The sequence below is a fragment of the Budorcas taxicolor genome, chromosome 10 (genome assembly GCF_023091745.1).
Source record: "Budorcas taxicolor isolate Tak-1 chromosome 10, Takin1.1, whole genome shotgun sequence".
Lineage (NCBI taxonomy): Eukaryota > Metazoa > Chordata > Mammalia > Artiodactyla > Bovidae > Budorcas > Budorcas taxicolor.
Window position 1 is genome coordinate 36,471,036 of NC_068919.1, and position 21,684 is coordinate 36,492,719.

The 21,684-nt window shown below is 44.5% G+C and overlaps 1 protein-coding gene across 1 annotated transcript in view; it reads left to right on the forward strand.

The window, feature by feature from the left end:
- Nucleotides 1–21,684, forward strand: part of STARD9 (StAR related lipid transfer domain containing 9) — a 114,503-nt gene that overhangs the window by 65,350 nt on the left and 27,469 nt on the right. Inside the window, exons 8-20 of the mRNA XM_052646398.1 lie at nucleotides 918–987; nucleotides 2,601–2,673; nucleotides 6,853–6,920; nucleotides 8,050–8,147; nucleotides 8,552–8,761; nucleotides 8,940–9,037; nucleotides 9,986–10,063; nucleotides 10,505–10,576; nucleotides 13,439–13,618; nucleotides 17,206–17,257; nucleotides 17,599–17,736; nucleotides 18,445–18,527; nucleotides 18,650–18,753. Of these exons, the coding sequence (XP_052502358.1) occupies nucleotides 918–987; nucleotides 2,601–2,673; nucleotides 6,853–6,920; nucleotides 8,050–8,147; nucleotides 8,552–8,761; nucleotides 8,940–9,037; nucleotides 9,986–10,063; nucleotides 10,505–10,576; nucleotides 13,439–13,618; nucleotides 17,206–17,257; nucleotides 17,599–17,736; nucleotides 18,445–18,527; nucleotides 18,650–18,753 (1,324 nt within the window). The remainder of the gene's footprint in view (nucleotides 1–917; nucleotides 988–2,600; nucleotides 2,674–6,852; nucleotides 6,921–8,049; nucleotides 8,148–8,551; nucleotides 8,762–8,939; nucleotides 9,038–9,985; nucleotides 10,064–10,504; nucleotides 10,577–13,438; nucleotides 13,619–17,205; nucleotides 17,258–17,598; nucleotides 17,737–18,444; nucleotides 18,528–18,649; nucleotides 18,754–21,684) is intronic.

Genomic DNA, 21,684 nt, shown 5'->3' on the forward strand with positions numbered 1-21,684 from the left:
TACCTTTTATCTAAAGCTGCCCATTCTCCAGTGGCTAAATTCAAGTCTCGCTTCTTCCATGGAGCTTCCCTGACTTTTCCTCTGACTTCCTCAGCATTTATTATCTTACTCCTCCTGTGGCACTTGGCCACATTATCTTGTATGATTTCTCATGACTGTAAACTGTGGGAGGATAAGGACACGTGTACTGTGTTTTGTATGTCAAATTGAGTCCACCATTTTGTGGGGCATTTAGGCCCTATCTACCTCAGAAATTTGATGAGGGCCAAATGAAGTAATTCATGAGAACTTCTCTTATAACTTAAATATAGCACAATTCTAAGGATTTTTTTAAACTTTTAATTTTGTATTGGGGTATAGCTGATAACCCACAATGTTGTGATAGTTTCAGGTGAGTAGCGAAGAGACTCAGCCATACATGTATCCATTCTCCCCCAAACTCCCCTCCCATCCACATAACACTGAGCAGAGTTCCATGTGCTATACAGTAGGCCCATGTTGGTTATCCATTTTAAGTATAGCTATGAGTACATGTCCCTTCCAAACTCCCTAACTTTCCCTTTCCCTCATCCTTCCCTCTGGCAACCATAGGTTCGTTCCCAAAGTCCATGAGTCTGTTTGTAAGGAATTATTATTATTCTTTTTGTTGTTAGCATAACCACTATATGAATTCTAGACTATAATCTCTGGGATCATAGAGACTGATGTTTCCAGAGAGACTGTCACAGTGCCTGACAGTAAGCTTCCAGTAAATATTGTTGATTTAATCCATTATCTGAATGAATTAAGTTGTTCCTCAATTCTTGTCTGCCAACTAATATGAAATAGGATAATAAATTTAATTACCTACAAGAAAAGGTTAAACTTTGCCAAAAAATTTTATTTAATCTCTTTTTTCCCCCTCACAAATCTGATAGGTTTATCTCAACACGTAGTTACCAACTATAAGCAAGTAATTCAACTCTTGGAGGAGGGAATAGCAAACAGGTAACAGGTTTGTTTGTCCCTGTCATTCTTTCAGTCTCATTCTTCTTTCCTGTGTTCTCACTGCCCTTTTACAGTATAGATTCTCTCTGCAGCTCCCCACATTCACAATCAGGAGGCCTTTGTCAGAACAAAAATGTACCCAGGGTAGGGGGACATGGCTTAGTGCTCTTCTCACTGGTGGTGAAGCTGGAGTTTGTCCTGGATATAGTAATATTAGGTAGTAAGCCCAGAGAATTACCCTATAATACACAATTTCTGCTGTTTTTATCAAAGAAATGATTCTTGCCTGCATTGTCCTCTCCTTGATAGAGATGATATAGTACAATATAGTTAAAAATTTTTCAGAAAAACCATTTTTTCTTCCAGAAAAGTTTTGCATACTGTAATTGTTATTGAGTCACTAAGTCGGGTCCAACTCTTTTGCAGCCCCATGTCTCCTCTGTCCATGGGATTTCTCAGGCAAGAATACTGGAGTGGGTTGCCATTTCCTTCTCCAGAGGATCTTCCCGACCCATGTCTCTTGTATGTCCTGCATTGGCAGGTGGATTCTTTACCACTGTGCCATCTGGGAAGCTTGTAAAGTTTACTCAAAAAGACTGTTTAGAATCAGCTATGAAATACTAGGTGCTGTAGACTCTCCTAAAAGCTATTGTAAATTATGATAATACTCTATATTTTTAGTTACTATGGAATACCCACAATGTTATTAATATATGCCCCCTCAAATAGCCTTTTTCACCTGAAAAAAAATACTGAGGAAATTGGAGTCTTCTATGTCCCCTGTTAATAACATGTCTGAGTTAATTGAACATAAAGGAAAAGATTTAAATTTAAAGTTCTGTTCCTTGGTTTTCATAGAACTATCCTGGAAGCACTTACTTCCTATCTTCAGGGTACCCTGAGTTCCTTGATTGTTAAGTGTCAGGCTTCACCTTGTCCTTTTTATCCTTCAGTTGACCAGCCTCTAGATTTTAACTCTTCAGTTCAGCAACTTCTCTGAGAACAGAAGTCAATGAGTTGGTCTTAAACTGAAGCCATATTGACTGACTTAGATTTAGATAAAGAGAGGACTCTTCAGACTTTAAAGGTCAGCATTGAAGTGAATCTCAGGGAGACTGTGCATTCTTCACCTGGCTTAAGTGTGATGTTCATGTAATTCAAGATCTCAGTTTTAAAGCCCTTTCTGGCACCATGAGATTAATATTCTTAACAATGACTTACTTTCACTGTCTTTGAGTCTTCTTTTCCAACAAGTTCTCCATATCTACTTGTCTAATTTATATGGGTCTGTTTTAGGGATATTCTTCCAGGTTGATGACTCTCTAGTATCACACCTTTCCATTCTGATTTTTAACTTCTATTGCTTAAAATAAGTTCTAATTGTGGTTTAGTATGAAGTTATACTCACTGTTGTTCTCAGATATCAGTACCTGGAACACTGCTTCTGCTCTCTTGGGACCATTCTTCTAACTATAAAAGACTAAATACTGGTGTTTTGTGATCCTCACTTGTGAACCTCAGCACTAACATTTTTTCTTGTGTTCCCCATGGATCCTTAAGGATCCACCATGCATAAGCAATCTTGTCCTAATTTTCTTCCCTTGTGTACACAGAATCACAGCAGCAACCCATGTTCATGAAGCCAGCAGCAGATCCCATGCCATCTTCACTATCTACTATACACAGGTTGGTTACCACTTAAATGTTTGCTGAGATTTCTTCCTTTCATTGTTCCTTTTGACTAATTTTCCATCTTCCTGTTTTTCTTTCTTTCCATTCTTTCCACCCTTCCCTTTATAGGTCCTCTGATATGACCTAATATTATAAGTAGGACCTACACACAATCTACTAAGCTGCTCACCCAGAAGGGGTAGAGGCATTTCATAAAGACTAACCAAGTATCTTTGATTTACATTTTGCTTTTAACATTTCAAAGCACTTTCATATCCATATGATCAGTCTGGGCATTTAAAATAAAAAGCAATATTGAAATGAAAATATACATTAAAATTAAAAAGTAGAAGATTCACTTTTATTATGATGGAGTGAGGAGATTAACAAATCCTATCCCCCCAAAGCAACAATAAACCTAGACAAAATTGTCAAAATAAGTATTTCAGAATAGATCAAAGCCATATAAACGGAGAAGCATATATTCAGGAGAGCTACTGAATTTCTGGTAAGAGTACAAATGCATGACATGTTCCCTTGGGCTGCTCCCATCCCCACCCACACCCCAATCTCTGTCAGTGAGGAAGTTCAGTCAGAGAAGGGCAGATGGTGGAAGCTAGCAGCTCAGTTGCTGCCACTGCTTGAGGGGTTCACTTGATTGGGAGCATTGTCAGTTAAAGTGGGTGATCTTGGTGGCAAGCTAACAAGGAGATCAGTGGCTCCATTAACCTGAGATTGTAGATCTGCTTCAGGCAAGAAGTGAACTGGAAAATTATCTGGAGGTTTAACTGGGAATTCTGGGAGATGATATGGCCATAGGGAGCTTGATAAGATCTTCACATATCCTGGGTTGAATGGAAGCTGTACACATATGCATCAGAGACTATGTGCCCATACAGCCCTGACTGACAGAATCTGCATGTATGTGCAGAAGAGACACAAGAGGGCCCTGTTGGCTAGTGATTGCTGGAGTAAACTTAAAATGGCCAGAATTTTTAGTGAATTTCCCAGCTCACACATAGATCCATCAGCAGAGAATAAAAGTCCTATTGGCTCAAGGTGTTTAATTGCAATTTCTGACCAGTCTTTGGCTGAACATTAAGGTATGCAGACACAGGTGGCCCCCTAGAATCCAAGCCTAAAATTAAAAACAACTAAAGGAAAAAAGCTGAATAGAGACCTCTTTGGCTGCATGTTGTAGAGGAGTCAGATTTTAGAGCTTTAGTCCAGGCAGGTTACCAGACAGACAAAGCAACAATCACTATCACCTTCAAGAGGAAAAAGATCAGAATCCAGGGTTGTTATGGTGTTATCTAAAATGTCTGGTAATCAACCAAAAATTAAGACATGTAAAAACAGATAGGAAAATGCAGCCCACACCTAAGGAAAATAAAACAATCACTATAAACTGCCTCAAGTACTCCACTTGTTGGATTTAGCATACAAAGACTTCCAGGCAGCTAATATAATATGTTCAAAGAGCTGAAGGAAACCATGTTGTAAAGAATTAAAGGAAAACATGATGATATGACTCAAGGGAATTTCAATAAAATGATATAAGTTATTTTAAAGGGGGCAATTCTGGAAATGTATAATAACAGAAATGAAAAATTCACTAATGGGACTCAAGAGTCAATTTGAAATGTCAGAATAATTAATGAAGTTGAAGATAAAACAATAGAAATCATCCAGTTTGAAGAAGAGTAATTGAAGAAAAATGAACAGAGCTGCACAGACCTGTCGGATATCAGGTGTGTCAGCATAAGTGTAATGGGAATCCTAGAAAGAAAGAGAAAATAGGCATAAGAAAAATTTAAAAATAATGGTGGCCAAAACCAATCACCAAACGTGTTGAAAATCATTAATGTATATTTTATTAAAAAGTTAACCAAACTGGATCATAGACACTAATGTGAAACCTAAAACATTCAACTTGTATAATAGAAAAATAACATGGGCGAACCTTGTGACCTTGGACTAGGCAAAGATATTTTTAGAAATGGCACTGTAAATATAAACTGAACAAAAGAACAAATTGCAATTTGGAATGGGTCAAAATTTAAAAATTCTGATCTTCAAAAGACACTATTAAGTGAATGAAAAGCCACAGATAGGGAGAATTTATTTGTAAAATGTATGTCAGATAAAAGGCTTGTATCCAGAATAGATCCAAAACTCTCTAAACTCAGTAATAGTAAAACAACTCAAAAAGGTGGGCAGAAATTTTGAACTGATACTTAAGAAAATATACAGATGACAAGCACTTGAAAAGATGCAGACATCATTAATTATTAGAGGAACGCAAGTTAACATCAAATAGCTATCACTGCCCACCTTTTAAAATGGCTGAAATTAAAAAGAATGATTATACTAAATACTGGCAAGATGTGTAGGAATTGGAGTTCTCATACATTATTGTACTGGTGGGAATGTAAAATGGTACAACAACTTTGAAAAAGAATTAGTTTCTGAAAAAATTAAACACATACCTACCATATGATTCAGCCGTTGCACTCCTATGTATTTTCTCAAGAGAAAAGAAATCATATGTCCATAGACAGACTTATACACAAATATTCACAGCAGCTTTGTTAGTAATTGTTCAAAACTGGAAACCCAAATGTTCATTAAGAGGTGAATGGATGAACAAACCATGGTATATTCATACAGCTGATACTATTAATACTCAACCATAAAATTGAGCTGTTTGACATGTACTTCAATATGAATAAATCTAGAAATAATTATGCACAATGAAAGAAGCCAGACATTGTATGATTCTGTTTGTGTGAAATATCCTCAGAAGACAGATTTATAGGTAGAAAATTGAGTGTTGGTCTGGGGCTGGAGATGACAATGGAGATTGATTGCAAACAGACTTGAGGGAATTTGGGAAGTTACTGGAAATGTTTTAAAACTGGATTTTGGTGATGGATGCACAACATTAAAATAAAACAACAAAAATCCCATATTAAAAAAAAAAAAAAAGCCAGCGTGGTTTTGCTCTTGAGGACTGAATGCCCCGGCTTAAAACACAGAGAGAATCCTGCCCAGCAGATTAATAACATGCTGTGACTTAGGCTGTGTTCTGCTGCTGCTGCTAAGTCACTTCATTCGTGTCTGACTTAGTGCGACCCCATAGATGGCAGCCCACCAGGCTCCTCTGTCCCTGGGATTCTCCAGGGAAGAATACTGGAGTGGGTTGCCATTCCCTTCTCTAAGGGATCTTCCCAACCCAGGGATCAAACCCAGGTCTCCTGCATTGCAGGCAGACTCTTTACTGTCTGAGCCATCAGGGAAGCCCATGACAGGTGAACAAGAAGCAAACCCATCAGGCCCCCCTGCCCACCACACCGCCACCTGCTGTGGATCTCTACTGATGAGTTAGAGCCTCCCAGAGCAGAGTTGAGCATTTACCTGGTAAATTGTGCTCAGGAAACTTTGTGGGGGGTGGGGAGGAGGTTGCCTACCTACTCTATGGAAATTTTGCTCATATTTTTAATGAAGGAAGAACCCAGGGCTTACTGATTGTACCTGTCAGATATTGAGAGCTCATCTGGTTCAGAGGATGTTAGAATACAGATTTCTTGAGTGAACTGGCTAAAAATCCAACACAATGGAGTATTACTCAGCCATTAAAAAGAATACATTTGAATCAGTTCTAATGAGATGGATGAAACTGGAGCCGATTATACAGAGTGAAGTAAGCCAGAAAGAAAAACACCAATACAGTATACTAACACATATATATGGAATTTAGAAAGATGGTAATGATGACCCTGTATGCGAGAGAGCAGAAGAGACACAGATGTGTAGAGCAGACTTTTGGACTCTGAGGGAGAGGGAGAGGGTGGGATGATTTGGGAGAATGGCATTGAAACATGTATACTATCCTGTAAGAAACAAAGTGCCAGTCTATGTTCGATGCAGGATACAGTATGCTTTGGTCTGGTGCACGGGGATGACCCAGAGAGATGTTATGGGGAGGGAGGTGGGAGGGGGGGGTTCATGTTTGGGAACGCATGTACACCCGTGGTGGATTCATGTCAATGTATGGCAAAACCAATACAGTATTGTAAAGTAAAATAAAGTAAAAAATATATATATATATCATCTTGGTTAGGAGGGTGTCTGTGGGGAAAACAACAATACGTCGTTCCAAATGACACTGTTTAAATCTATTTCATCCCTCAGGCATTCCTGGAGAACAACCTCCCCTCTGAAATCGCTAGCAAGATCAACCTTGTGGACCTAGCAGGCAGGTAATTAGGATCTCAAAACCAGGTGGAATTATTTCCTTGACAATGACCCTGTTCTTGCCCATTTTACAAGGAATAAACTTTTCCCCACCTTTTACACATTTCAATCATCCTGAGAAAATTACAAAAGAAAGAAATTGAATGCTAGGTTAAAAAATTACAGTTTTCTAGGGCTGAGAAGTTCTGTGTTAGGGGCTCTCAATCTTAGCTGCCCATTGAAGTCACCTGGACCTTTCAGAGGTCCCAGTGCCTAGGCTGCACCTCAGATGAAATAAATGTGAGACTATTAGTGGAGTCAAGGGGAGTGAGGCTGTGTGTAGCCAAGATTGAAAACTGGTGCTTGAAGTACAGGTGACTGAACACACTTTTTCCCTTTAACCTCGTATTGATTTTATGCAGCTCTACACATCGCTTCAGAAAAAAGAAAAGCTTTAAAAAACATTGTGGTATTGGGGATAAGATACTGCCTTTTTAAAAAGTATTAGATGAAAGCATGAATTTTACTCATTTACATATCTAGAAAGAAGAAAATTTCAGGAATAATGTAGTCAGAAAAAAGTGTAACATGAAATAAGGCAAATTTTCTTATTTTAAGACTATTAAATAATTAATATGGTACAGTGCTCCCTTAAAAGCTTAAGTGCTTTCTGAAAGAAACTGTATCAGCCAACTGGAAGTGTGAATTTTTAATATTTCCCATCTACTTGAATAAGGAATTTGAAACTGTTAATGACCCAGATACCATAAAGCCATTAATATGTGAAATTAAAACAGTAAAGAAAAGGGGAATGGTATATAACAGAAAGCTATATTGGTATCATTACAGTAAATGAGTATTACTTTTGGCTCAAAGTTCTCTGACAGCCAAATGTAATGAATTATTTGATTTTTATTGCCTGAGATATAGAAGGATGACAGTTCATGACATGATGGTAACATTATTTCTGGAACTTATTATGTGGATATATTATATATAATTTATATTATATGGATATATTATATGGACATATTATATTTATTATATGGATCTTTTACATGAAGAGCAACACAATGGATAGTGTTTTTCAACAGTGTTAAAAAGATAGTGTCTTCTTGTTTGCTTCTGTTTCTGTTTTCATCGACTGTGTTTTAGTGAAAGAGCAGATCCCAGTTACTGTAAGGACCGGATTGCTGAAGGAGCCAATATCAACAAGTCTCTTGTGACTCTGGGGATCGTCATCTCCACCTTAGGTATTTTGCCAGTAACCTGGAGGACCAGAGTGGGAGGGAGACTTTGGAAAACAATTCACATGTTTTCATTTTGTCAAAACAGGGTAGGTACTTAAAAGGTTCTCTTTGATAAAGTTTACCTTCTGGTTTGGGGCATGAATAATTGATATTTATAGTTTTCGATTACAGCATTACCATCATCCTACCACTCTCATTCCAAAAAGAGAGACTGAGAAATTATGTGTCTTAAATATTCCATTGCTTGAGTCTAGGGTCTAATTCAGGGCTCACATTTAAAGCCTCCTGACATAGACAGAAAGGGATTAGGGAGTATGATGTCTGTGTTCTCCAGCCATTGGTTTGTTTTATTGCATTTGTTTCATAATTCCTTTTTTTATCTTCCACTTTTATTATTGTCTTTTAAGCCCAGAACTCTCAGGTATTCAACAACTGCCAGAGCCTCAACAGTGCAGCAAGCGATGGTGGTGACAGCGGGCTCCCTAACTGTCCTTCCGGGACCAACAGTGGAGTGGGACCCTCCCGGAGGCAGTCATATATCCCCTACCGGGACTCAGTGTTGACCTGGCTGCTGAAGGACAGCCTCGGAGGCAACTCCAGAACCATCATGGTTGCCAGTGAGTGGGCTGTGGAGTTGGTTTTGTGTTAGGACTGGTGCTCTGCCTCAGAGAAAGGGCCATGGCTGCCCATTTCATCAAGGGTCTTATTCAGCCTGGATGATAGCAGCAAGGCCAGTGATCATGGGCTGGGTGGGAAGGGCTCGGTGTGTGTTTTAACTTTCTGCTTCTACCCCAGCCATTTCTCCTGCACACACTAGCTACAGTGAGACCATGAGTACACTGAGATATGCATCCAATGCCAAAAACATCATCAACAAACCGAGGGTAAATGAGGTGAGACCTCCCTCTGAAGTCCTGATTTCCTACAGCTCACCAGTTTTCACCAAGTTCTCCTGTTTTCCTCTCATTTATTTCTTTCTCCTTGTACTCACCCCAGTGGCCAGACTTGTTCTCCAAGTGATGAGGGAGCAAAATTCTTTCTTTTCTCATATCCCAACTGGCTTCATCCAGTTGCCTTTTAAAATAATTTATTTTAGGTGTTTCCCTATGGCCATTGATCTTAAGATCCCTGGTACACTATTGCCACTAGAGGAAAGATCGCTTAGGAGTGTTTGTGTTTACTGCCTTTATTCTGAGTTCATGTTGCTTTGTGCCTTTTTTCATATGCAAATTGCAGTGACATCTCTGTTTTGGGCTAAAAGTGGCATATGAGGAATTTTTTAGCCTTTAAAGCTGAATTAACGATGAGAATATTCTAAAAGTTCCTCATTTGCTTTGCAGTTTTGGTAAAAAATTCCAGGGCAGGGATTACAAATGAGTGGCCCATGTATAGCTCATCTATGGACTGTTTTAAGGGGCAATGTATCAATAATTAGGTGCTAAATTTAGTCACACATAATACTGGAAGATTAGCAGCTAATACTGGAAGATTAGCATACTCTGATGTTCGTATTACCTGCCTAATGTCCTGCTTTAAGGCAATGATTCTGAAACTTCAATCTGTATCAAAATCACTTGGACGGTTTGTTAAACCAGCCCGGAAGACTTTATGATTTAGTAGGTGTTGGGGCATTGTAGGGAATGGGAGTCCACAGGTTTTGTATTTCTCACTAGCTCTTAGGTGAAGTTCCTAATGGTCCTGGGACCACACTTTGAAAAGACTGCCCTAGAAATTACTCCAAAGGAATGATCTGCTTCTTCCAAGCTCATTGCGAGTAGCACCTCATAGCCATTTGGGCCTTCATATCAGTCAGTGGTGACCGAGTTCCCTCTGTGTTTCAGGATGCAAATGTGAAGTTGATCAGAGAACTCAGGGAGGAGATTGGGAGACTGAAAGCCATGGTGCTGAGCTTTGAGCTGGTATGTGGGCATCAGGAGTTTTCTGTCCTCAGGAGACCCTTCTCTTCTGCAGAGGATCTGAGCCCTGCTGCATTCTGTATTCTCAGTCAGGTGATGCTTGAAGAGCAGAGTGGGAGCAGAGACAGGACAGGAGTTATGATTAGCTGTGTAGTTTCAGAAGGGATGGACACCCTTTTACTCTATTATCTTTGCTGTCCAAAGGGCATCAGCCTGCATGACCCTTGTTCTGTATGTGGGCAGATAAGGGGTATGAGAAAAAATTACCAGAAAAATTTACCAGAAAAAATTACCTCGAATTCTCCTTCTTTGTACCACTCGGAGCCCAATACTTAGCCTTCTGATTTGGTTCTGATTTTAACAATAAGGCCTTTCCTTTATCTGTACCTTTCCTTCCTAAGAGTAAGGGTGGGGCCCATGAAGCACATCTCTCTCTTTGAACAGAGAAACCTCCATTCATTGAATGAGGGAAAGGATGAAAACCTGAAGGAGCTGATTCTCCAAAATGAATTGAAGGTGGGTATGTTGGGGCGCTCTGTTGTGCTTCGCTTCACCTTGGGAACAGTTCTGACCTCCCTCCATCATTCCTGGGCCAGGACTGCTCCCTCATCAGGACAGAGAGGTTCTATATGGAGAAAACTTTTATCTCCATTGAGCCTTGAGTTCGGGGATGTTTGTCTTACGCCTGCTGATTGGCTTTCTGACTCTCCTTTCTTCTATCAGGGGATCATGATAACTCCTTTCAGACAGTACAGTAGCCTAGAAAAAAATTATTTTCCAGTAAATAAGTAAATCAACTAAATGACAGGTATTCACTGAGCACCAAATAGGTGTTCAGCGTGATGCTGCAGGAGACACAGAGAAGTCCCTGCCCTCAGGTGGCTTGCAGTCTAGTCGGAAGCACATTTAGAGAATGATTCAATGCTGAACGTACGTGAGTTAGATGGAAAGAGCTTCAGAAGGAAGAAATCATGGTGGCTTGGAACTTTCATTGACAGCTTCAGTGCTGGAGTAGGAAGGCAGAGAATTGAACTAGACTTTTGAGGATGGATAGGGTCTGTTAGATAAGGAGATGGGCTGAGGTGTCAGGATAAGGGAGGGATGACAGAGGCAAAGCCACAGAAGTGAGAGAAGAGCTGGTGTGAGAGACCATGTGGACACGTGCAGTCTGAGGACCTTGGAGCCAGCCAGGATACGTGCTCCTGGTAGAGGCACCGAGGGGAGGAGAGGGCTGGTTTAGGAGTTGTGTACTTGACATAAGCAGGTTACTCACAGCTTCTTGAACCAAGCTGGTGACATGATAAAGGAGTATATAGGGCGAATTAATATGACAGTTGCATGTAGGATGGACTGAGGCCTGGAAACAGACCAACAAGGAAAGAGACTGTTTTTGTGACCCTGTGAGGGTGAGTATATTTGGGGAGATTGAATCAAGTGGTAATTCCTGGAGACATTTAAAAGGAAGAAGTGGTAGGCATTATTTGGTGACAGGTTGGATTTAGGTCTTATAAATGAATGTCCCCATTTCTAGTGTTCCACTGCATCATCCTTGTATGTTATTACAGTATCCTGGCTATGTCAGTATTATGTTACTCAAACGAAACTTTAAGACTACTTCAGATATTCAGAAGTTTCTCAAAAATTCTGTTTAGCTATATATTCTGATTTTTGCTTCATTCCAGGCTCATTAGCATTTTTACATTATACAGGCTGGCAGACTGGACTTGAACCTGCCACTTGTTGGCCTTACAACTTTAGGCAGGTAGGAGTGGGTGATAAAGGTCTCCAGAGGGGAGGTGTCCTCTGCAGCACCTTCAGGGGAGTGTGCCCTGCCACCCACCTCTGCCAGCCCTTCTTAGGTATCCTGTAGTTTTCAAACTTCAACTTAATGATTATAACATTAAAAAGAATGTTTCAGAAATTCCCTGGCAGTCCAGTGGTTAGGACTGCACTTCTGCTCCAGGAGGCATGGGTTCAGTCTCTGGTGGCGGAACTAAGATCCTGTAAACTGTGTGGCATGACCAAAAAAAGGAAAAGAATATTTCTAGGATCATAAAATACTTGTACCTAAACTTGTCATGATTTCTTTTTTCTTAATTAAAAAAAAATTAAGTTTTCTTCTTTATGAGATTAGGGGTTAGCTGAATCTAGTTCCTTTTCTGGTCTTCCTCAGTTCTTCACTCCCACAGGAAGTTTTTTGCCTTGACATCAATTTCCACCACAAGAAGGAAAAAGGACGCTTTAATGGCACCCCACTCCAGTACTCTTGCCTGGAAAATCCCATGGACGGAGGAGCCTGGTAGGCTGCAGTCCATGGGGTCGCTGAGGGTCAGACATGACTGAGCGACTTCACTTTCACTTTTCACTTTCATGCATTGGATAAGGAAATGGCAACCCACTCCAGTGTTCTTGCCTGGAGAATCCCAGGGACGGGGGAGCCTGGTGGGCTGTTGTCTGCGGGGTTGCACAGAGTCGGACACGACTGAAGCGACTTAGCAGCAGCAGCAGCATTCAACATTGTTCCTTCACATTTCCCCAGTGGGCTTAGCTTAAGGCCTGTAAGCCTTAGTATATTTATTTTTTAAATTCTGTTCTTAGAAAAAAAAAGAAAATTCTGTTCCTGATCCATAGTAAGCCCTCAGTGTTTTATTGTTACTGCTGTTGTTACTTTACTATTGCATGGTCTTTCAGACCAGTTTTATAGCCTTCATTCTCCCTGGAGAGACCACTCTTGGTGCTTTGTGGGTCTCTGAGGGGTGTGCAAACTTATATTAGAACTCAAGGGTATACCTCTGGAAGTGTTAGGTCACAAGAGGACTCCCAGTGTAGATCACACAGGATGGTCATGCAAAGAAGGGAATTTAAACAAGATGTCTGACTCACATCCCAGCTAATTTTTTTGATATTTATTTGGATACATTGGGTCTTAGTTTCAGCACATAGGATCTTTGATCTTCAGCATGCTGGATTTTTTAGTTGTGGCATATAGGATCTAGTTCCCTGAGCAGGGATCAAACCCAGGTCCTCTGCATTAGGAGCACAGAGGCTCAGCCACTGGACTACAGGGAAGTCCCCCAACTAATTTTCAAACATAGCATTTATGGTGCTCTTTTCCCCCCTAAAAACAATACATGCTCATTGCAGATAACTTTAAAAATAACATTTATTGAGTTTCTATTTATAAAATTAATAGTAACTATTGAGTAAAACTTAGAAAACACAGAGAGCTTACAGAGGAGGTGCAAGGGCCTGTGTGGGGCCTTGAGTAGTCCCTGGGGAGGAAAGTGAGGACGTGATGCCCGGAAATGGGCCAGGATGGCACCGGACACTGTCTGCTCCTCGTGCTGAGTGTCCAAGACCACCCCTCTGTCTCCACAGACAGACCAGCTGTCTAAAGACTGGGCCCGGAAGTGGAACGAGTGGCAGGCTCTCGTGGAACATTACAGAGTGGACATCAACAAGAGGCAGGCTGGGCTGGTCATTGACTCCAGCCTGCCACACCTGATGGCCTTGGAGGACGATGTGCTCAGCACAGGTGTCGTGCTCTACCACCTCAAGGTGAGCAGGCAGGTGCACCCCCCCTCCTTGAGCTGCAGGGCCCCAGAGGTGCAGGAGGGAAAGGCCAGTGGCAGCCGAGGTGGCAGAACTGCCCTCAGGAAGCCAGGTCTGCCCACCAGCTGTGATCTGTTTCATTTTTGTATGAATAGAGCAAAGACTAGAAATCAGAATTTGTTTTTCAGCTGTTACTACTGTCGCTCTTGTTTTTGCTTCTGTGCCTCAGTTTCCTCATTTAAAATAAGATGCTGCTTATATTCCTTTTCTGGCTTCCTAAAGCACAGGAATGCACTCCTGGAGGTGAAATCCCAACCTCATAATTCCACCAGCACTTGAGCGCTCCCCGCAGATACAGCCAGCTCACAGAGGGCTTTCAGGGGCTAAAGGGATCAAAGGATAAGAAACAGTTCCCTTCTAGTACTTTCCCACTTCAGTCAACCCCCCTTCTCCATTACTAGGTTTGCCTGGGAAAGAAGAGAGGAGAGAGGAAGTTGATTTAGGAAGTTTATAAAAAGCATGCAGAACTCTGGAGAGCTGGTGGGCTAAGGGTGACCAGGGTGCGACATGCAAGCATCCAGAGAAAATAGAATGACGTGAAGCCCTTCTGTAAAGACTTGGCTCCCGTCGTTCTTTGTCACCTGGAGGCCGCCTTACTTCTAAATGAAGCATTTTGAGAGTTAGTGACACATGGTAGGTAGAGTCTTATATCCTGTCCTCATCAAAAGTGTTTCTCCTATTGTAGAAGGACAGTCCCCATGGATGGGCTAAACATACATTGAAGTGAACGTGTTAGTCACTCAGCTGTGTCCGACTCTTTGCAACCCCATGGACTGTAGCCCACCAAGCTTCTCTGTCCATGGGATTCTCCAGGCAAGAATGCTGGAGTAGGAAGCCATTCCCTACTTCCCAACCCAGGGATCAAACCCGTGTCTCCTGCATTGCAGGCAGATTCTTTACCATCTGAGCCACCAGGGAAACATATTGTATGTGGCCAAGAGTCCTATGCTCACTGGAAATCCAATCTGCATTTTCATAATTGTCCCCAGCATGTTAAACCGACATTTAAAAGGAGCAGAGTTTATGGGGATATGTGATGCTGCCTTCATCCCTGGAGAAATTAGGTTGCTGTTGCTGCAGTGCCTGTGGTGGGGAGACCTCAACAAGACTCATACACTTATTAGCAAGTCTGTGTTCTGAGGCTGAGCCCTCGGGGAAGTTGTCAGAGACTGAGCCTCCCAGACAGAAAGTTAAAGTAGCTTCTTTTTTGACACAGCATAAATCATCTCAGTGAAAATGCTCCAGGCAGAAACGGCTGTGACTTGAATAACAAATCTAAACACCAAAGGCAATCGATCGTTCCATTAGTCAGAGCCATAGGGAAAGATTGGAGGTCAGGAGAGACCAGATGGAATAAAACGCTTAGTATTTGAGTAGAACTGATGTGATGCATTGACTGGATATGGAGTGAGCAGATGAAGGCAGACATCATGTGACAGAGTTAGGGTAGCAGCAGAGGGCTGAAGGATGAAGGCAGATGAAGCTGGAGGCAGGAGATGGACAATCCTGGGTCACTGGCGCCCTTGCCGAGTCAGTGCGCTGAGGGTCGCTCCCTCCCTCACACACTGGTAGTGAACCTAGGCGTGAGGCCCCAGTCTGCTTTTGCTGGGGAGGCTCGTCTAGGTTGCAGTGTGTGGGCTCCTCTAGTTGCAACGTGCAGGCTTAGTTGCCCTGAGGCATGTGGGATCTTTGTTCCGAGACCATGAATCGAACTCACATCCCCTGCTTCGGAAGGAGGATTTATAACCACTGGATCACCAGGGAAGTCTCTCAGTCTACTTCTAATCCTGGCATTTCTATGGGTTTTTACCCATTTCCTTCCTTTTCATTTGTTTACATCCTGGGTTGGGTAGTAGTATAACAGTAGTCATTCTAGATTCTCTGTTTTTATTTGCTAACTTGGTTCCAAACCCAGACCTAGTCCCTAACAATGGCCTGGGAGCTGTTTGCCTGAGTCACCTTGGGAGGCAGCTTGGGTGGGGAGTGAGCAGTGAACGGGTGGGAGGAGCACAGGTTTTTGATATCCTGGACTTCACCCTCATAACTGCCTTTGTTTTGCTGTTCCTCCCAAGAAAGAGGCATAAAGCAGCAGAGGGGCAGCAGGTGCTGGCTCAGCCCACATTAAGTGAGATGCCAGCACGTTTTGGGTGGTTTCTGCTCTGCAGATCCAGAGGCCGGGATGTGCTGTGGCCTTTATCCCTTTGGGAGGAATGTGCCTCATCATTAGGGCTGACCCTGACCCCTTGAGAGTAGTCTTGACCCCTCTCCCTCTATTCTGGCTGGTGGAGTCTAGAGATCGGCATCCATTGGCTCATGCGATCCTCAGTGGCTGAGCAGGAAAGCCTGGGTTCTGAAGAGTTGTGGATTTTGGGAGGGAGCCAGATCCTCATTTATTACTTCCAGGAGTCTTTCTTCACAAGTGATTTTGGGAGAGCTGCAGGGCCCTCCCTTCTGGCTGTTGACAGTGAAGCCTAGCATAGAACTTTCTAGTCACTTAAAAAGCACTGGTCACCAGGCAGGTGGTTTAGTGAGGTTGGAATAGCATGGGCACGGGACCAGGAGAGAAATGAATTCTAGCCAGAGTTGTCCTGTGTAGTCTGTGGGCCCCCAGGGCAGCTTATTTCCTATCAGCTTCAGATTCCTCCTCTATGCAGAGGATCATAATACTACATTCTAGGTGTTAAAGTATTAAATGAGAAATGTCTATAAAGCATTCGGCGCAGTGCCCCGTACATAGGGGATAGTTAGTAAATGATAAACTCAGCTCTAGACTCAGCTCTAGACTCGCATCTCCGTTGCCACGTCACTGCCTTCCTCAAACAGAGCTGTGCTCTTAAACTGTGTTGGTACGGTCTCTACTAACCCAGTGATTCACTGATACTAACTCCAGTTTCTACCTCCTCTCTTATACTCTCTTTCAGTCTTTTTTAATTCTAGATGTGTTTTCCTCCTTTTTGTGCTTTATTCTTCTTAGAATCTGGTGTCTGTTAAACTTGATCTGCGGATTAAGAAGGTAAAAATCCTGTGCTTCCATACATCGTCATAGAAAGCATGTCTCTTTGAGACTGACTTGGACCAAACTTGGGCCGCACTAACCTTAGTCCCTGGGAGAAAGCCGTACTCATGTGCCTACTTCCTCAGGCTAGAGAAGCTCTGACTGCCTAACTCGAGGTTACAGGACAGAAAGGAGCTAGCCAGTGCTAGCTGCTGCTGCTGCTAAGTCGCTTTAGTCGTGTCCAACTCTGTGCGACCCCCATAGACGGCAGCCCACCAGGCTCCCCCATCACTGGGATTCACTTTGCAAAAAGCTGTCCTGTACTGTTTTGCCCACACCTTCCCAGGGGCATCCTGGGCTGCATAGTGAGTGGGCAGAGCAGTCAGAGCAGCTTGGACCAAAGCTGAGAAGTGGTGTGGAAAGGAGGCTGGGGAGGGCATGGGGAGACAGTGTCGGTGCTCAAACAGGTGGACTCTCCTTTGGGGCAGGGCTGCATCCCTTTTTATTCTCCTTAAAATGGCTTTGTTTTTCCGTTTAGGAGGGGACGACAAAAATAGGAAGGATTGACTCGGAGCAGGAACAGGACATTGGTGAGTGACAGCGTATGGGCCTGATGCTCTGTATAGGTGTTCATGCCTGACGGATTTTCTTTCCGAGGAAGCTGAGGGTTCTGGGAGGAAGGAATCTTGGAGTTCTGAAGGGCTGCCCCTCTTTTGCTGCCAGGCTATGGGTCTTGGACATGAGAGGAGGAGACACACACCGTGGGGCCATCTGGGTCTGGGTGGTTTCAGGTGGTGGCTCTTCCTCTTCTGTCATGATGTGAGATCTTCCAGAAGTGGATTCTGATCTCATCAAAAGAAAGGTGGAGATGTTTCCTGGGCTATGCCTCCACCCGAGTGACTGCCCCGCCCCCTGCCCCCGCCATCTGTAGTCCTGCAGGGTCAGTGGATCGAGAGAGATCACTGCACTATCACCAGCGCCTGTGGGGTCGTCATTCTACGTCCTGCCCGCGGGGCCCGCTGCACAGTCAACGGCCGAGAGGTCACCTCCTCTTGCCGTCTCACCCAAGGTAGGACTACCCGCAGCCCAGTTCATGCCAGCATGAGTGGTGGACCAGCTCTGTTCTCAGGAGCCAGATCCAGAGGGCTCAGTGAAGCAGGCTTTAAGAATGGAACCACCAGCCTCTGCACCCGGGGATCTGAAGATTTCCTAATATGGTCCTTTTCCTGTAAATAGAGACCCCAAGTCCAGGACCCCCGAGCAGAGAATGACTCTCTGAAATTAGTACCTGTGTTTGTTAGCTGTATGTCCTTGGGAAGGTCCCTGAGCCTCAAATTCCTCATTTAGAAAGTGGGGATAATAATAGAATCATTGTGAGGACTGAATGAGCTAATCTGTATAATGTTCTTAACAGTGTTCTTTTCACTCAGAAAATACTCATAATGATGATTAATGCCATTATTACTACTACTATTAATCTATTCAGATTCTGTGTTCTTTGTGGGTGAACTTGGGTACCCCTTCTTGCATGGAGTATTCCCTGACTGCTCCACCTGGAGCTCCACTTGCTTTCCCCTGGAATACCAGGGCTTCTCCTGTTCATCTCATTAGTTCAATGCATATGCTATATGATATCCAGGGAGTGCAGATCTTACTGACTCAGCTAAATGATCACCTTACTGAGGGTAGGACTTTGTTCCCCAGAACAGTGCCCTGCACATTACTGTACTCAGAACATGAGCTGGGGCTTGATTTTAGTTTGGTGTCTATGCCACAGGAGCAGTCATAACCCTGGGGAAAGCACAGAAGTTCCGGTTCAACCACCCTGCAGAGGCCGCCGTCCTTCGGCAGAGGAGGCAGGTGAGCACATGGCGTTCTCCACGTGGCTGTTGACCTCCCTGCTTCGCCTTTCTGGTGGGGGAGCCGAGCTACGTCTGTATCTGTTGGGATAGGGGTGATGAGGCTTCCTTCCTTATCCACAGGTCGGAGAGGCTCTTGGCGGCAGTGGCTCTCTGGAGTGGCTGGACTTGGGTGGAGATGTTGCTGCCTCCCAGATGTGTCTCTGCCCTTTGCTTTGGAAGGAAAGGTGAGAGAGAGTTGCTCGTTCTACTGTGGAGCCTGTTGGTTTTGCTTTTAATTCATTACAACATGGAGCAGGGAAGAATTGAGTGTAGCAGCCAAGTTGGGAATGAAGCCTGGCCTGAACCACCTTGGGTGAGTGGTCTGAGGATGGTGAGCTAGCCGCTCAGCCAGTGGGTGGCAGGCAAGTGGTCATGGTCCTCCTTCACTTCCCCTTGGATGTCACACTTCCTTCATCACTGAGAGAGGTGTGTACTAATATCACTTGATGTTTCCTGTGGCCACCTTCTCTGTCCACAAGATTTACATGTGATGTGACTGTGGATATCTGTTGCTGCTTTCAGACCTGCCTCCCATGGATCCCATTGAATTCTGGCCTGCCTGTGTGCCTCACATATGTGTCAGTTAACTTCCAGGACCAGCTTCCTCTGAGTTTTTTAAGTTATTATAGGATTGAGAAGCCTCTTTCCCTCGTAAGCAAGGGTTCAGGAACTCTAGGAACAACATGAAACTATCTTGGGCTCCTGCCCTCATCTACCTGCTTTGCCTGCCTTGAGACTGTGGAGTATGGAGTCAGTTTTCTATGTGATTCGTAGCAACTGCTTTTCTTCTTCACAGTCGTCCTTTGTCCACTTCAGGGAAGGAGCTGCCTCCCAGATCGAGATGCCCTGTGGGTTGGATACTGGGAGCAGTGGTATCCTTCCGTTCTGAAAGCCACCAGTGTCTTGTACCTTGGGGACTTCCTGTAGCAAATGTCAGCAGGGAACCTAGTATCTGTGAAGCCCTGGTGCGGGGGGGTTGTCCCACACCATGAACTCAGGGTGCCTGGGAGGGTTCTGACAGCCCCCGGGCTCCTGCTGCTCTCTCCTCAGGCCAGGAGTGGTGATGGAAGCTGAGGAGAGTCTTGGGTCAGACCTTGCTGGCCAGATGAGGGTGAGGACAGGAGTGCCCTGAGCCCAGGAGCACGAGCAGCAGGCAGGCGCTCCCGGGAGGGCTGCTGAGGCCTGGAGGACAGTGACCCCGGCCTCAGGGAGGATGGCCAGTGTAGGGCGACTGGGGGCCCTGAGGAGCGGCACGGAGTGGAGCGCATCAAGACCAAGGTGGGCTCAGGGCTGAAGCCAGGGCTCTTGTTTTGTCAGAATGACCTCCGTTTTTGTAGTGAAGTCATGAAAGGGGGCCTTATCATAGGTAAGTTCTGTTGGGAAGACACACTGAGACTGTGTTTCCCCCAGAGTCCAGAAGTTTACAGGAAATGGCTCTGCAACTTACTATTTTTTTAATTAAAATTATTTATTTATTTAGGCTGTGCTGGGTCTTCATTGCCGCGTGGGCTTTTCTCTAGTGGTGAGTGGGGGCTACTCTCTAGTTGAGGTGCTTGGGCTTCTCCTTGTGGTGGCTTCTCTTGTTGGGGATCACGGGCTGTAGGGTGCGTGGGCTTCAGTAGCTGCAGCATGCAGGCTCAGAAGTTGCAGCTCCCAGGCTGTAAAGCACAGGCTCAGTAGTTGTGGTGCATGGGCTGAGTTGTTCTGCATCTTTTGGGATCTTCCAGATCAGTGATAGAAATCTCCTGCATTGACTTCTTCACCACGGAGCCACCAGGGGAGCCCTGGCTTTGCAACTTAAAGAGCCACAGATGCTTGAGGAGATATTGGCATTGGGTAAAGAAGCCTTACCTCCTGGCTCTACAACAGAAAGCTGTGTGATCTTAGGCAAGCTAAGTCTCTGAGCCTGTTTGCTCACCTCTAAGTAAGGGTGTTACTGTCTCTCTCCCAGGGGTCCTTGTGATACAGGCTGAAGGAGCGGGTGCACATGGAATGCTCTGCCCAGTGCCCGACACCCCACAGCCCTGCTGCCCTGGAAGGTGGCCTCCCTTTTGTTTTCCTGTCCTCGTATCTTGCCCTAGCAGACCCATTCACCCCAGAAAAACACCGGTCTTCTGTCTTTTTGAAGTCTTCTCAGGCTCTCTACCCCCATGGGCATGGACGTGACCTTTCAGCAGCACCAAGAATGACCCCTTTCATTAGAGGACAGAGGGCGACTAGAGAAGCAGGCCTCTCCCCTTTGCTGCCTCCGATCTTTAGCTCCAGCCCTGGGAGCCTTTGGGCTGGGTGGTCCTACCCAGTTGCCATCACCTGCAGGCATGCGCCAGCAATGGGTGGGGTGGGCTCAAGCCTGTGATCTGCTAGACGGGCTGGAGAGACTGTGAGCATGAGGGGCCCAGCACATTGTCAACAGGGCTCCCCATCTGGGCGTGTGTCTCCATGAGGGTCTCTCATTTGCTCTTGGGTGGTGTAGGCTCCGACGCCTCCTTGTGTCCCAGGTTTCCTTTCCGTCCCCTCTCTCTGGTGGGGTGCTTGTCTGCTGGGAGCCTGAAAAGCTAGCACTGACTCTAGAGCAAGGGAGGTTGGCCCGTTGGCAGTTATCTGGACCTGAGAGCAGTTTGTCCTTGAAAACTCTTTGTCATCCGTGTTCTTAGCATTGTCCCATTTGGAATTGGGGAACTTAGCCTTAAGTGCCTAGAACCCAGGGACACTGTTGCTGCTGCCACTGTCACTCCCTCCTCTGTAAGTGGGTGCCTCTGCGTTTCTGCTGCAGAAGCCTCCAGAGCTGAGCAGCCAGAGGGCCTGATGGAGTCCTGGCAGTAGCGGGAGGTGCTAGGGTCCCCCAGGGTGAAGGGTACCATCTGAGAGGGACAGAGGTCCTCAACTGCAGGTAACTGAAGACTGGTCCTTGGTCATCTACCCAGCATGGAACATTAGGCCAGCATGTTCTTTTTCACTTGCTTTCTGGGAACTTGACAACGTGCTCAGCACAGGAGCCGTTTTTAGTCTGATGGTGTGTGACTCCTCAGGCGAACGTGCAGGGTCTGTGGGGATTCTTCCAGACTGCCTCTCCTTGCAGGCCTGCTGCCACTGTTGGGTCTGCAGAAGCTGATGGC